The following is a 14,514-nucleotide window of genomic DNA, read 5'->3' as shown; positions in this document are numbered from 1 at the left end:
TTCCAAGAAAGCGAGCAAAAATATTTACCGTTACCTCCTTCGTATTATGCATTTTTTTTTTTTTAACTTTGGAAAGATGAAGGGATATTTAGAATAATTTACACGTTGGTGTATTACCTTCTTCGCGTGTTCCGCTGTATCTAAAACCCTCCTTTTTTCAAGAACGCGCCCTTGATATTTTCCATCTGAATGTGAACAATAAAATAACACGAAAACAATAACGAGATGGCGCGCGATAAACAAAAGACTAACTTTAAAGATAAATTTTACAATGGATGAATTTCTATTATGATAGAAGATAACGCGAACTATTATGGTATAAATTTACGTTAATTAGAACAGATGTTATTTGGATAATAGATAAAAATAAAGAGTTAATTTTACCGGTTTAGTCATGTGTAATACATTTTTGTTTATTGGAATAAATACTATTTTGCCAATATAAAATAATTCGTTAATAATGTGGTATAAATTTTGGTTTATTAGAATAGATGTTATTTGGGAAATAAGTAAAAATAAAGGGTAAATTTAACCGGTTTAGTCATGTTTAATACATTTGGGTTTTTTGGAATAAATACTATTTGGCCAATATAAAAAAAATCGTTAATAATGTGGTATAAATTTTGGTTTATTAGAATAGATGATATTTGGATAATAGATAAAATTAAAGCGTTAATTTTACCGGTTTAGTCATGTGTAATACATTTGGGTTTATTGGAATAAATACTATTTGGCCAATATAAAAAAATTCGTTAATAATGTGGTATAAATTTTGGTTTATTAGAATAGATGATATTTGGATAATAGATAAAATTAAAGCGTTAATTTTACCGGTTTAGTCATGTGTAATACATTTTGGTTTATTGGAATAAATACTATTTAGCCAATATAAAATAATTCGTTAATAATGTGGTATAAATTTTGGTTTATTAGAATTGATGTTATTTGGGTAATACGTAAAATTAAAGCGTTAATTTAACCGGTTTAATCATGTTTAATATATTTGAGTTTATTGGAATAGATGCTATTTGGCCAATATATAAAATAATTAATTCGTTAATAATGTGGTATAAATTTTGGTTTATTAGAATAGATATTATTTAGGTAATAGATAAAATTGAGTGTTAATTTAAATAATTCAATAATGTGGTATAAAGTTAGCTCTATTAGATAAGATGTTATTTCGGTAATTAAAATGTTAATTTCACCGGTTTAATCATACGCATATTTCAGTTGTAGCAACACCGGTAAGTCTGTAAGCCTTGTCTGAGCAGCGTATAAGTTTGCCAAGTTATTACATCAGTAAGTACGTGTTATCGCTATTCAGTTTTCATTTACTCTATAAACCTCTAACTAAAATAAAGACAATATAATTTAGTGATTTGGTGTTATGCACTGACATTTTGGTGTCAAATTCCTTTCTACCAATCTATACGTTGTGTGCATTTAAGACTCATATCAGTATGACCCCTGCCAAAATATTTTATTTAGAACTGCCATCTGCAGTCAAATTTGACTACAATAAATGTATAATGTATATAATATAACCTGTAAATGTAGGGAGCTGTTGGCTCGTGTGCCATGAAGGGCTTGTCACCACCCTCCTACGTTTGGTAAACCGGCCACTTGATTTAAAGGCATTAAAAGTTGCTGGATGACTTGGACTTAAGGTGGTGCCAACGGTATTAGCACGACTGATTATTAATATTATTAACCTGTGATATGTCGTTTAAAAGACTGCAGATATGTACAAAGTTAACATTTTCTATATATACTCTGCTCGAAAACTAGCAAGAATTGTTTCAAAACCCGTGAACCTAACCCTAAACTTACTCTAAGGCTAGATTTAGCCTAGTTCACACAACTAATTCGAAACGTTTTGAATCGATTTGAATCAATTTCAAGGCAAAGTGTGAATCGCGCCAAAAAAATGGGCTTAGCGAATTTCATACAGACCCCGGAAATGAAATAAGATTGGGAACCATTGACCAAGCACTATTATTCTCATCCCTACAAAGATATTGCTTGCAAATAATTCGTTCTGTGTCAAGATTGAAATAACATTCCCAAGAGAAATTCTAACGAAATCAGTTTATAATTTTTTCTACTTTACAACCAAATACCCTTCATTGAATTAAACCAACCGATTTTTTTCATAAGGGGGAACGCGAAACGTAAGTAATATTTTCAAAAACATTTCCAGACCAAAAAAAATAAACCACAAAGTCAAGGTCTAATACAATTGGAAATAAAGCTGTTAAAAGCCTAAAAACTATGATTATCGTAAACAGATATCAACACACGAACGCAACAAGGAAAAATAAAATTGCGTAATATAGCTATGATACTATAAGAAAATGATATATTATATAACCGGATACTACTCTACAGGTCGACCGAGAAAAATATTATCAGCTTGGTAATCCAATTAAACTACCAAAATAATACGTTTTATAGCAGCAGCTGTATCAACTATTTTTAGGTTCCAAGTTAAGTAGCCCTCGAAGCTAGAGGCCCGTTAAGCCTAATCGCTGTTTAACCGTCAAAATAAGAAGATATTGTGGAAAAAAACGCGTATAACGAACGGTTCTACATGATTTCTCAAGGGAAGAGGCTCATATCCGCTTTTTTTAACAGGAAGATAGGCTCGTTTATTTCGATACAATATTAGCCAGAATCGAGCATGCATTAAATTTAACTCTTGTATATTTTTGCAACAGGGGCCCGTATAAGATATTTTCTTTAAAAATAGTTTTCACTCAACCGTGGAAACTACCCGGTATACGCTAGAAATGAAGATTTTTACAAAATGCGATATTTTTAACGTGTTTTTTTACTCGTAGGAATTTGTCAAAAATGATTAAAAAAAAACCATTATTATTGTTACCAGGTCGTTTGAGACATGATTTTAAAGAGTCTTTAGGGTTTAATGGTGATGATACTGTTTATTTTTGTACGTTACTGTTAAAATTGATGTTTTAAAGCGATATTTTAGGATTCCAACTGGAATAGGTACCATAATGGTTCAGATATTTATAGCTTTAAAATTGATTTCTTACGAATTTTCCCGCGTGTTCATTTGATTTATTATAAATACTACGCCTGTGTGAATTACGAATAAAAATATCAGTAAACGAATCTTAAAGGAAATAAAAATAATGAATTATTAATTAATCATGACCCAATTAATGTTGTTGTACAGGATTAATTATTACATTATATGTACTATTCACGGGGTGCCGGATATTAGAGAAAATTTTATTTTAATCGAAACAGTAAATGAAAATAATTGCATAGATTTTCCATCAAAATCTAATCCAAAGAAAAAGTCCCAAATTTTTGGGATCACCCACTTCTTTATCGTCATTCTCTACAATGTTTTATGACTTAATTTCTTATCACGGCGGGATTTAAGGATTTTCGTCATCTGGACAAATCACATAATCCGAATCATGTAATGAGCAAAATCATTAACCCAAATACGCTAGATAACATTGATTTTTCCCTCACTTTAATAAGTGTTTCCTGGCAAGCCTGTTTTCATAATCGTATTTGAAGAAACCGGCTTCTTTCTAGCTGTCATTATATAGAATTATAATGTAAAATTATTAAGTATCTTAAGATCTTAATCGCCCATTGGAAAAGGTGTCAACGGCACTACCAAGTTGATGGTCAATATTAAAAAATTCCCATTCGATAAAAATACGAAAATATACGCTTACAATACGTAATTAACTCGGATGGTTTAAACCATTACCCTGAATATTTTCCCAATTATACTAACCCGTATATTATTAATAATAGTTTTAGTAAACTAAAAACGTAATTTCAATCACGTATTAAATTTAATGGGTAGTTGAAAAGAAAAATTACTATAAAGTTTAAAACAAACCCTAAATAAATTACGTAATTTTGAAAAAATAAATAAACAAATATTCAGCGAATTGACCAACCTTGACCCCCACAAATTTCGACATAAATATAAAATTAGACGCAGTTCGAATACCATTATCTATAAAAAAAAGTAGGACTTGAAATACATTATCAAACAATAGATTAAATTAACCTTATTTGCGACGGTGGGTCAACGATTATACTAGGGGAAGTTAGAACTGGCACTTTTAAAAGTTCGCGTGATTTGGTGACATAATGACAAACACAAATAGAAGAAACGTATTAAAAACCCGCGCTTGTATGAAAAAGAATGAATCATAAAGCAGGTAATGAACGCGTCCTTGGCACTAATTAATTAGAAGTGGAATGAAGAACCGGATATTCTCTTCCGGGTGCTATTTCTAATGTCTTCCTCTATTTTGGGATGCCGTTGGCCATTTTGGCGGTTATGAATTTAAAGAAGGTACTTAAATCGCGTGTGAAAACCTCGCGAAATGCCTGAAGGTATATTCCGTTTCTTATCATTTTCTTGAGGATTCAATTAGAAGCTCTAAGTAAGCTTCGGATGTCATCGCGTTTAGAAATGGGGTTTTTTTTGTCGATTGTGTTTGGCAAATGGCTTCAGGGCGATGAGCTTAATCTTTGTTTATGCTAATCCCTCGTCCTTCATTTGAAGATTTAGCACGTTCTCAGTCGATTAAAACCGCTGTTTTAAATTACATTTTTGTTGGTTTCTTTTCGGTAAATACGTCTTAATTGGGGTCCGACATTTGAGAATTTTGAATCTGAAGATGATTTCGGAAATTCAAAACTAATTTTGGGATTTTAAAATTATAATATTGCGGACGATTTATTTGAAGATTTTAGGATTTCTAAAATTTTATTTTCCCATAAAGCCTACGGGATTTTTAATATTTTATAAATGGTAAATAGGGGTCAGGGACGGTTAATCATTATCCATGATTAAATTGATTTTTTTCGGGAAAAAATGTAAACAAAGAAATTTACCGGTTAATATTTCGGAAAATGATTAAAAAACATGTATTATTCGTAAAATTTGAGCTTTTTATCGAAAAAACGTCGTTTTTACTGTTAATTTTACAATTTTATCAAAAAATGAATCGGATAATACAGAAATATAAATTAGTTGATCAAAACGTTTTAAGAATAATTTTGAGAGCTTTATCCATTGAATAAAAGTTAACCATCCCCGACCTCTACTGGTAAAATCTTAAATTTACATTAACGACTTAATTATGTACTATTAATCTTGGTAACTTTGAGTGTACAATTTTTTAACTCCTTTTAATCAGTTTATGTAATTTTACATACGTCCGAAAGTTGATAAAATATATCTTACGAAATAAGTATTAAAATGAAATAACGTACCTTGAAGCTTGCGTAGGTACATGTGTCAAGCGAATAACAATAGCCATACTCATCTCGTAAGATATAAATTATATACTTCTGAGATATTTCACTTTCCACCAAAATGATTTACGGCTACGCCACTGATCCTTTCAAACAATGTATCGATTAAAAGGTCTTAAATTAAGAAATAAATTTCCGTACGTGTCAAAGACCTCAAAAGAATTCCAATAAAAAAACGAATTTAATATCCCGTCTTCAGACGTCTCTCAAACTAAAAAATCTATAGCTATACATTCCTTAAAAATTATATATTTCGAGTTATTAAATTTTGAGCGGGGAAACGCGTCTATTTTGGGATTTTACATTGTTCCTTTGTAAACACATCGAACGATAAAAGTTGTCAAACATATATTTTCCGAAATAAAATATGAATTCCAAACTATCAAAAATATTTGTGATTGGCAGAATCGGGGCAAAAACGAACCTCTCCCATTTATTTCAATTGCAACGATAATAAAAATGAAAAAGATTGTTATCTGTCGGACCACCGCATCGATACTTTTCAAAGGGAAGGGGGGTTGTTGGTGAGAAAATTCAAATTGATTGTGGGCGTATATCTCTTCTCTTACCTTTGAAGATACGATCTGGGTAAAGGTCTGTCGGCGATGGCAGAGTTACCATTCTCCTTCGCTTCGACTTCGCAGTTCAAAATTTTACTTTGAATCTCAGTTTTCTTCTCCTTGTCCTTTTGTTCCTGCAACCCCTGCAATTTCCGGTGTTGGATTTCCTGTTGCTGGTGCGCTTGCTTTTTCTGCTGTTGCAGCAAGTGGTGTTGTTCCTTCAACTTCTGTTCCTTGAAGGCCTGTTTCTGTTGTTGTTGTTGTTGCTCTTTGCCGACCAAGAACGATTGCTGTCTCTGTTGTTGTTGCTCTTTGCCGGCCAAGAACGATTGCAGTTTCTGTTGTTGCTCTTTGCCCGCCAAGAACGATTGCTGTCTTTGTTTGTTGCTATGAGTGGCAATCGCTTTGAGTTTCTCTCGTTCGGCTGCCGACGGTTTCCTCTGCAATTGATTGAGTTGATTCAAAGCCACTATTTGGGCTTGTCGGTTGGTGTTGGTCAGAGTGAGGACTTTGCAACTCTCGCCTTTCTGATTGGCGAACATGACGGGTTGGAAGACGGGCGCCCAGTTGCCATTACCATTTCCCGCGCTGTAGTTGCCATTGACGAAACCGAACGGGGTGATCTTGTTACCGTTATTTCCCAAATTGGCGTTGTACAAATTATGTTGTTGCAAATTCAAGGCGTAGAAACACATGTAACCAGCTGCTCCTTTACCATTGTCCACTTGCCACTTGAGCATTCCAGCCGCGGCGGCGTTCGCCGGGAACGTTCCGTAACCGTTACCAGCGTGGCCAGTAGCGCCGTTGTTACCGACCTTCATGACGCTTCCGAAGATGCCGACACTCTGCGGATGTTTAGCGCTGCTCTTCACCACAACCGGCGAATGACGTTCGCCGCTGACTTGTCTCAATTGCAACATATCTCTTTGGCTCGTCGACTGCGGCAGCCGGTTCATGGCGGAGGAGCCCGGAGCTCTTCGGGGCCGTGGGACGCGCGTCACGGACCTGGGCGATTGTTGCCTGTGGCTACTACGACGTCTTCGCCGTCTCGGAGGAGCTCTGGGTGTCGGCGAGGACGAAGCCGATCGTTGAAGATTGGTCCTGTTGGCTCGAATCGGGGACGACGAAGGATCACGATTGGCGGACGCGGTCGCCGCCGGAGGATTGTTGACGGACGAAGTCGTACCAGGACCCGATCGCGGTGGCATCTTTCCCGCGAATAATAGCGCTATCTGTACCAGACGCCCGTGGGAAATCCGAAAATAAACCGTTATTGCATCTATTCCCGCTCGAATTTTACAACAAAAGGGAAAAGTGTACCCGCGGCGAAAAGTTCCTATCGTCGGAGGAACTCGTTCTTTTAATTATTTCTTAATGATATATTTTTAATACCACGTTGAACAAACACGGGTAAAAAAATTATCTAGGTTATTAATATAATGCCGTTGTACAAACGGGCTCTATTTATACTCTTTTTTTCGAGTCGAATTTAACTCCGTTTGGATAGACGAACGGGAGAACGACACCCCTGGATAGAAGACACTCAAAATTCGAGTGAAGAAGCTTACAAAAATGATCAATTCGGTAGTTCTGGGGGGGGATTAAACTCGGGGGGAGGGGGGGGGACACGCGCTTAATGGAGCAAAAGGCTGAAGAAAAATCTTAAGGAAGGAAATTTCCAAAGTACACTTTTAACGTTACCCCCCTCACCCGATACTAAACGAAAGGACGTTGACGCGGTACGGTTTGCGAGGATGGGAGGCAGCCCGTATGGCGCGAATAAACGCGGCCGCTCGTTTCGGTTCGCGGAATGTTTGGGTTTTCGTTAGCAAAAACCAGGAAAAGATCGCTTCGGGTGTGCGCGCCTACAAATGATTCTTATTGACTGTGTATAATAAATACGAGTCGTTGCGGAGCCGGGTTACGATCCGAGGGTACGCTATACGCTACTAGTAGTAAAACATGGCCATTGACGGAAATTTCTAATTTTAGAAATCTTCTAGTACACTCGGGGCATTCTTGCATTAATATCTGGTGCACACGAGGCATTCTTGCATTAATATCTGGTGCACTGGAATAATAATGGTTGTATATTGGTTGGTATTTGGATGAAATCGCAGTTGGGAACCACTCCATAATAGATTGGCGCTTAAGCCCTATTTCTAACCACGATTGCATTAATAAAAATTCGTTTAGTCAAAATGGTTTTATTATCCTACAAAGAGATTCTATTTACTCTTCAGACAAGGTTTATAAAACGGAGGTTTTTTTAAAGCAGAATTAATAACTAATTATATTTAATGAATTTAAATAAAACTAGTGAAGTATTATTAATTTTATAATATTTAAGCTTAAAGTAAACCGAAATTAGTTAATTTGTGGTATGGGTTTCACAAAATTTAGAAATATTAGACCTAAAATTACATATAATACTAATTTTTTAAATTTGATAATTAAAGTAATTTATTATACGAAAACTTTTATACTTCTGCGTAGTTTGATTAATTTAAATAACTACGAAGTTTTTCAAATTGACGAAAAATATTCAATTGTATAAAGAAACTTTTTTTAAATATGAGCCTTAACTCCTTAATTATAGCCTAGCTGATTATTACTACTTAAAAAATACAAAATTCAAATTAAAGGAAAAATATCAAAGTTTAGAAAATATATAAATTAAATGCCCACGTCATTCATTACGCGAAAGATTTTAAACCCATCCGTACTTCAATAAAATATATCAAATTTAAACAGCCTTAAAGAAAAATTGTGGTTTTCACCTAAATAAAATGAGGTGAAACCCGATATTAAAAGCCATTCTAAGAAAAGCATTTATTTAACTAAATTAATAGAAGAATCGGGTTACCAAGAAATTCTAAATTTTCGTATTAAATATAAAAATATTAACCATTTACTCGGTGATTCAATATTGGTAACAGTCTACTAACCCCATCGATATAAAAAATACACAGATATTCTCTATGTAAACTACTTAAGTATTCTCCATTTTGATTCGATAGTTTTATTTTTTTCGCATATTATAATTACAATTCATTGAATCGTGAAAAATGACTGCGCCGGCTATTGTCCAGAACAAATAAAACCGATAAAATGACCAATTAGTTCTGGACCGAAGATAGTTTTCACCTAATTTCAACGCTCGGCCGACCTCACTTAAGAAGTAACTCAAATCCTATTGTTTTTCTCTCCGATTTTTGTCTAGGGAATACTTTTTTCCGTAGAGAAACGTAACTCTAAAAATTGCAGCGAAGGAAAGATTCACCAACGTTATTATCACGCGCGATATCACCAAACATTCGGTGCTTTTTACGCCGAATTTTTATCTGGAAATGTTTTATTAGTTTACGAAATATCCAGCTAAAAATAAAATACCAATTGGTTTCTGGGAAAGCGGAAATTTTTATTCTGTTGTAATTGTTGCAATTGGCACAGTTAAATAACAATAAAGGAAGTGTATTGATACGTTTCATTATTTGCAGGGGTATTAATAATTGAAAATAAGACCGCTAGAACCGACTTTTATATATTTTTATTTTTAAAAATACAATATTTTTCAAGAAAATAATTTATTTATTTCTACTTGACTATTTTAAGACGATTTTTTAGCGTTGCTCCCAATCCATTATATTATTATTATATTTTTCTTATTATACTATTATATTTTTTATTGTTATTATTATTATTTTATTATTATTATTATTATTTTTATTATTATATTTTTTTTTTTTGGTTAAGACGTCTTTTATTTTACAATGAAGTTTTACAAATGGTGGAAGAAAGAAACATTATTATACGTGTGTGGTTTTTTTTTAAGGAATTTGAATCCGAATCTTTGGGTCATTTTTGACAATGGTAGCTTTTGGAAGCGGGGAAATTAACATTTTACAAGTTCAGAGCAGTATAAGATTTTACCTTGGAAATAGCTTGTTGCAATCTGGAAAATTTTTTAGTAAATTAGTATTCATATGGGTTATCAGCCTGGGTCAATATCACAGATGTTTACTTTATTCAGGGTATGCGCTATGTTTTTTAGGTTTAAGCCCTGTTTGCAGTTTTCAGTTAAAACAAATTGTTTGATTTTTTCATTGAATCGTTTTTTCAAAAAATTTAGAGGGTGTTGCAAAGCGTCGTGACACAGAGAGAGAGAATAAATTGATAATTTTGCTGTAGTTAGAATTAAACATTTGACAAAATAGAAATCATCTTTAGTTAGGTCTAGAACCCAATAATTTTTTATATTTAATGAGAAGGTTTTATCAAAGTATTATATTTGTTTATTATTTTATATTATTGTTTTTATTATTATTATTATTATTGTTATTTATAGATATGAACCATTAAAAAAATATTTTACCCTTCCATGTACAAATTTAAGAATATCGTTAAATAATCATAAACAATATTTGCATTTTAAGATATAAACCTATAAAAAAAACTTTTATACACCCTCCGTGTACAACCTTGTTGGTTAAGTTGTAACTGTTGCTGTACACGTTAATAAAACATTCCATTCCATTCCATTATTATTATTATTATTATTATTATCATCATTTTTATTATTATTTTTATTATTATTATATTTCTTATTATTATTATATTTTTATTATTATTATTATTGTATTTTTTATTGTTATTATTTTTTATTATTAGGTTTATTATTATATTTATTATCATTATTTTTTATTATTATATTTATTATCATTATTATTGTTGTTGCTATAATTTTTAATAATAATAATAATTATAATTTTATTATCTTCGTAATATGTTTTAACAGCATGAATATTACCAAAAATGTATTAAGGTTACTGATAGTTTAAGTTGAGTACGCCTTAAAATTATTATTATTTCTAAAAACCTTCCTTTTTCCTTTAAAACTATAATCTGTTTACTTCATTTAAATATCCGTTAAAATGTGTCATTATGAAAAATCCCTCTGTTATAAACGAAGCATACCGTGACAGCCACACCTTATAATACGATAAACATAGTTCCGACAACAATGAAATCCCCCCCCCCCACAGCCACACTTGGATATTCTTTTATTTAACCGGTGACGAAAATTAACTCAAAGCGAAAGATTCGAGGCGAGAAATGCAAACGGGTGAGCCGTTATGCGCTAATGATGTCCGAATTAAAATTCTTCGCGCCAATATAAAAAAACCCACTGGCGAATAAACAGTCCAAGCAATGTGAATGACCCCGACTGTAGAAAACACCCCAGACCACATTTTTTTATTCAAAACAGAGATAATTAATTACGGGCTAAATGGTGCGTACCCTGGTCCAAACAATTAAGAAGTATGACCGCTATAATTTCTATAAAAATGTTAATATTTTGAAAAATTGATATTACCGGAAATGGACAAATTAGCGGTGTCGGGCGACAACCCTTACCAGCGCGACACCTTCTATCACCGGACACTAACGACAGCGAGTTAGTTTTATTTCCCCCGCCTTTGACAACGCCATCCGTATAGTATCGTTGATCACGGATGAAAAATTATCGCATCTTTCCTGTAACTTGGACACGCCACACGCGAGATGATATTCGAGCGGCTCTGTGACAAAATGCACGTATCTTGCGTGGCGGAGGTCGAAGTAGATAAGGAAATATGACACTCGATTTTGTGATCCGTAATAAGTCGCGTGACGTTTGATTAACAGGGCCGGGGAGGGAACGCACTCCGAAGTTTCTTATTTATATTTAGTTATGATACATTTAGACCGCTTTAACATTTCTGGTTGTCCTTAAAATGCTTCCCGTATTTGAACCTCGAACACGGGGAAAACGTTAACGTTTGTTTAGATTTATCTCAATCATGTAAAATCTGAATATATTACGACATGTTATAAATAAGGAAGCCAAAATAGCACGTCTTAAGGAAAATTACCTTTAATTAAATATTTAAATTGGCTCTTTAGCGACAATGCATTTTGTTTCACAATAAAAGGAACATTTTAAAAATAAAACTTGCTACAAAAAAATACTCAATTTATCGAAAATTGAGGTCTCCATTAATAATAAAGAGGTTAAGGAGCAACCTCAAAGCTTTGTTAGTATTGCCAAAAGCACTCTGAATTTGCCGTTAAAATGTCTACTTAATCTCTTTAACTAAATAATTAAAAATAAGATAAATATCGTTCGAAAATAATTAAATTATTTTTGGAAGATAAAAAATATTATTTGTTTACAAAAATAAAATTGTAGATAATTTGAAAACGCCCCTGTGTTTTGTCTAATTAAAAGAAACAGCAAACTTACCACGTTAACAAGGAACCCAATTATGACGAGACACGCTTCTACTTCTAGTTATTATTTTGCCGAGAAAGATTATCAAGTAAAACAGGAAATTCGAAAATGGCGTGTGCGTGTTTTTTTCTTGTTCTCACTTCAAACTCTATACACGACAGCAAGGTGAAATTGAAATTATTTTGAAGGTGGCCAACGCGTAGGTTCCGAACTCCCACGTACAAGAAATACGCGTGTTCAACGCCCAATACTATCGCTTCTACGTTAACCTTTAAAAAACATTATCGTGGTCGTCCAAGTTACTTATATAGAACGCAAAAATCGTTATAAAATATTAACGAAACCGTAACGATTCCCGTCGGAAACCCCCCTCCCCCGTAGCGATTCCCGTCCGTCGGAAACCCCTCTCCCCCCCCCCCGTAACAATACATATCGATCGAGCTCATAGCCTATAAATCATATTTTAGAAGTTAAAACTGTTCATAATGGTGCAAAGGTGACAGAGGAGGTCCTTCTTCCACGACACAGCTAATGACGTCACGAAAAAGCTAACGATAGTTACGATAGGTTCAAATAAATCCAAAACGGTGCACCTGTTCTCATACACAAAGCATTGAAGTAAATTTAAACAATGGACCAGTTTCTCAAAGAGGGAATTGTAATCGGGTATATTTTTTATTACGCTAGAGTGCCTAATATTTACGGTCGCCATCTGGTGCTACTCGAGTAAATCAAACGTGGTTTTTTCTAAAGTCATTTTGACGCCACTAGTGGCCCAACAAAACGCTTCAATATATTTTGTAGAAAAAATGGGTAATAATGATTAAGCGCAGTGTTCCGAGGTGGAAGATGCCAGGTGGACAATAGTGTGGAAAATAGTGGAAAATTCCGGCGTAGACAAAAGTGAATTTAGTGGCCAATAACTATTTTTACCACAGAAAATTATAAAATGAAAAAAAAATATATATTTTTACAAATTTCAGATTGGGGATACTTATGCATAGGAATGGTATATGCTCAGATTCTGCTTAACATATAATATTCTGTTCTTTCTTTTGAATAATTAATTATAAAATTGTAAGTTCAGTGTAAACTAAGACATTTTTACAATTACTGTTTTAACAGGGTTGCCACAAAATTTAGAGATTCAAGTTCCCTGACTATTCCATGTTTTCCCTGACCATTTTAAGAGATTTTTCCTGACTTTTTAGTGGCCAAAATTCTTATTTGATATTTTACTTAATAAATTTAAATGGACTTGTATTTCAGTAAAAAGGTTGTTGAATTTAAAAAGGCCAAATATTTTATTTTATATTTTACTTTTATCAGATCTAAAATGGACGCTTCAATAAAAGATACTCGGTTTTTAGTTTTTACTCCCCTCTCCAAATTCAACTGAGAAGGAACTATTTCCGGTCGGTCGGTTAAACGGTTAGAATGGCTAGCCAAAAAGTCATATTTAAGCCAATTGGAGACGCGTTTTTGCCCTCATGAGAATTTTGCGTCAGATAAGAAACGCGTCGGCTCGCGTGTATAAGGAACATACTAATGTTAATTTTCGATAATATATTTTAAGGTAAAATATATAATGTTACTAAAACTAAGTATAAGAAGATAATATTATCATTTTTATCATCCTCTTATGGTATAAATAATTAAAATTATACGGAATATTTTTATATTACCGGGCAATTTTAAGGCTTCTCATGGAGGCAGAGTTAATTCATTTCGTATAAAATTATCTTTCGGAAAAAGATGAAAACTAATTCCTTTAGAACTAAACGTATTACCTTTGCAGTACGGTATGCAACATGTGTTTCCTTTTAACCAGGTAACTTTTTTGGCATGTTAAGGCTTAGCAAAAAACCGATGTTATGTTCGAGAAAAGTTTCCAGCTTTCTAATATTTCAACAAGCACTATATAAATAGTAACTTATGAGTCCTGGCTGTCGGAAATATTACTTCTTGGCAAATTCTGGGAAGATGTTTTATTTAAGCGCCTATTACATTCAAAAAGTGCCAAGATAAAATTGAAGTCCCTGACTTTTCCCAGAATTTTTAGGCCCATTTTTAAATTCCCTGACTTTTCCCTTTTTTCCTGACGTGTGGCAACCCTGTTTAAGCTTTGAAATGCAACTTTTCTTTATTTTCCACTTTTGGCCAATTTTCCACTATTTTCCACTGGCCTAGACCTTTCCCCAGAAAGGTGGCTTTTAGGAACGCTGAAGAAGCGGCTGTAACATTCTGCTAGAGCCAATCGCACCGCAGTTTGGACTCGTTTCGCATGGCGTCACAAGCTAGAACGAACACACAATCCCCCGTAAAATAGTTCTTACAAGTTATCGCGTTAAGATC

The 14,514-nt window shown here is 33.5% G+C and overlaps 1 protein-coding gene across 5 annotated transcripts in view; it reads right to left on the bottom strand.

Annotated features, from left to right (window-relative positions):
* The window catches only part of LOC149952638 (uncharacterized), a 58,790-nt gene that overhangs the window by 17,949 nt on the left and 26,327 nt on the right, over positions 1–14,514 (bottom strand). For 3 of the 5 annotated variants that reach the window (XM_090168668.1, XM_090168666.1, XM_090168669.1), the window contains exon 1: positions 5,895–7,108. The exons of 1 other annotated variant lie outside the window; for it this stretch is intronic. In XM_090168668.1, the coding sequence (XP_090024794.1) occupies positions 5,895–7,093 (1,199 nt within the window). In that variant the 5' untranslated portion in view covers positions 7,094–7,108. Of the gene's footprint in view, positions 1–5,894; positions 7,217–14,514 lie in introns of those variants that run through there. One more of the 5 variants, XM_090168667.1, reaches the window with a different exon arrangement.

Source organism: Leiobunum rupestre, chromosome 3 (genome assembly GCF_980474605.1).
Source record: "Leiobunum rupestre chromosome 3, qqLeiRupe1.1.hap1, whole genome shotgun sequence".
Classification (NCBI taxonomy): Eukaryota; Metazoa; Arthropoda; class Arachnida; order Opiliones; family Sclerosomatidae; genus Leiobunum; species Leiobunum rupestre.
The sequence above is the reverse complement of the archived record's forward strand: the minus strand, read 5'-3'. Positions and strand labels throughout refer to the sequence as shown.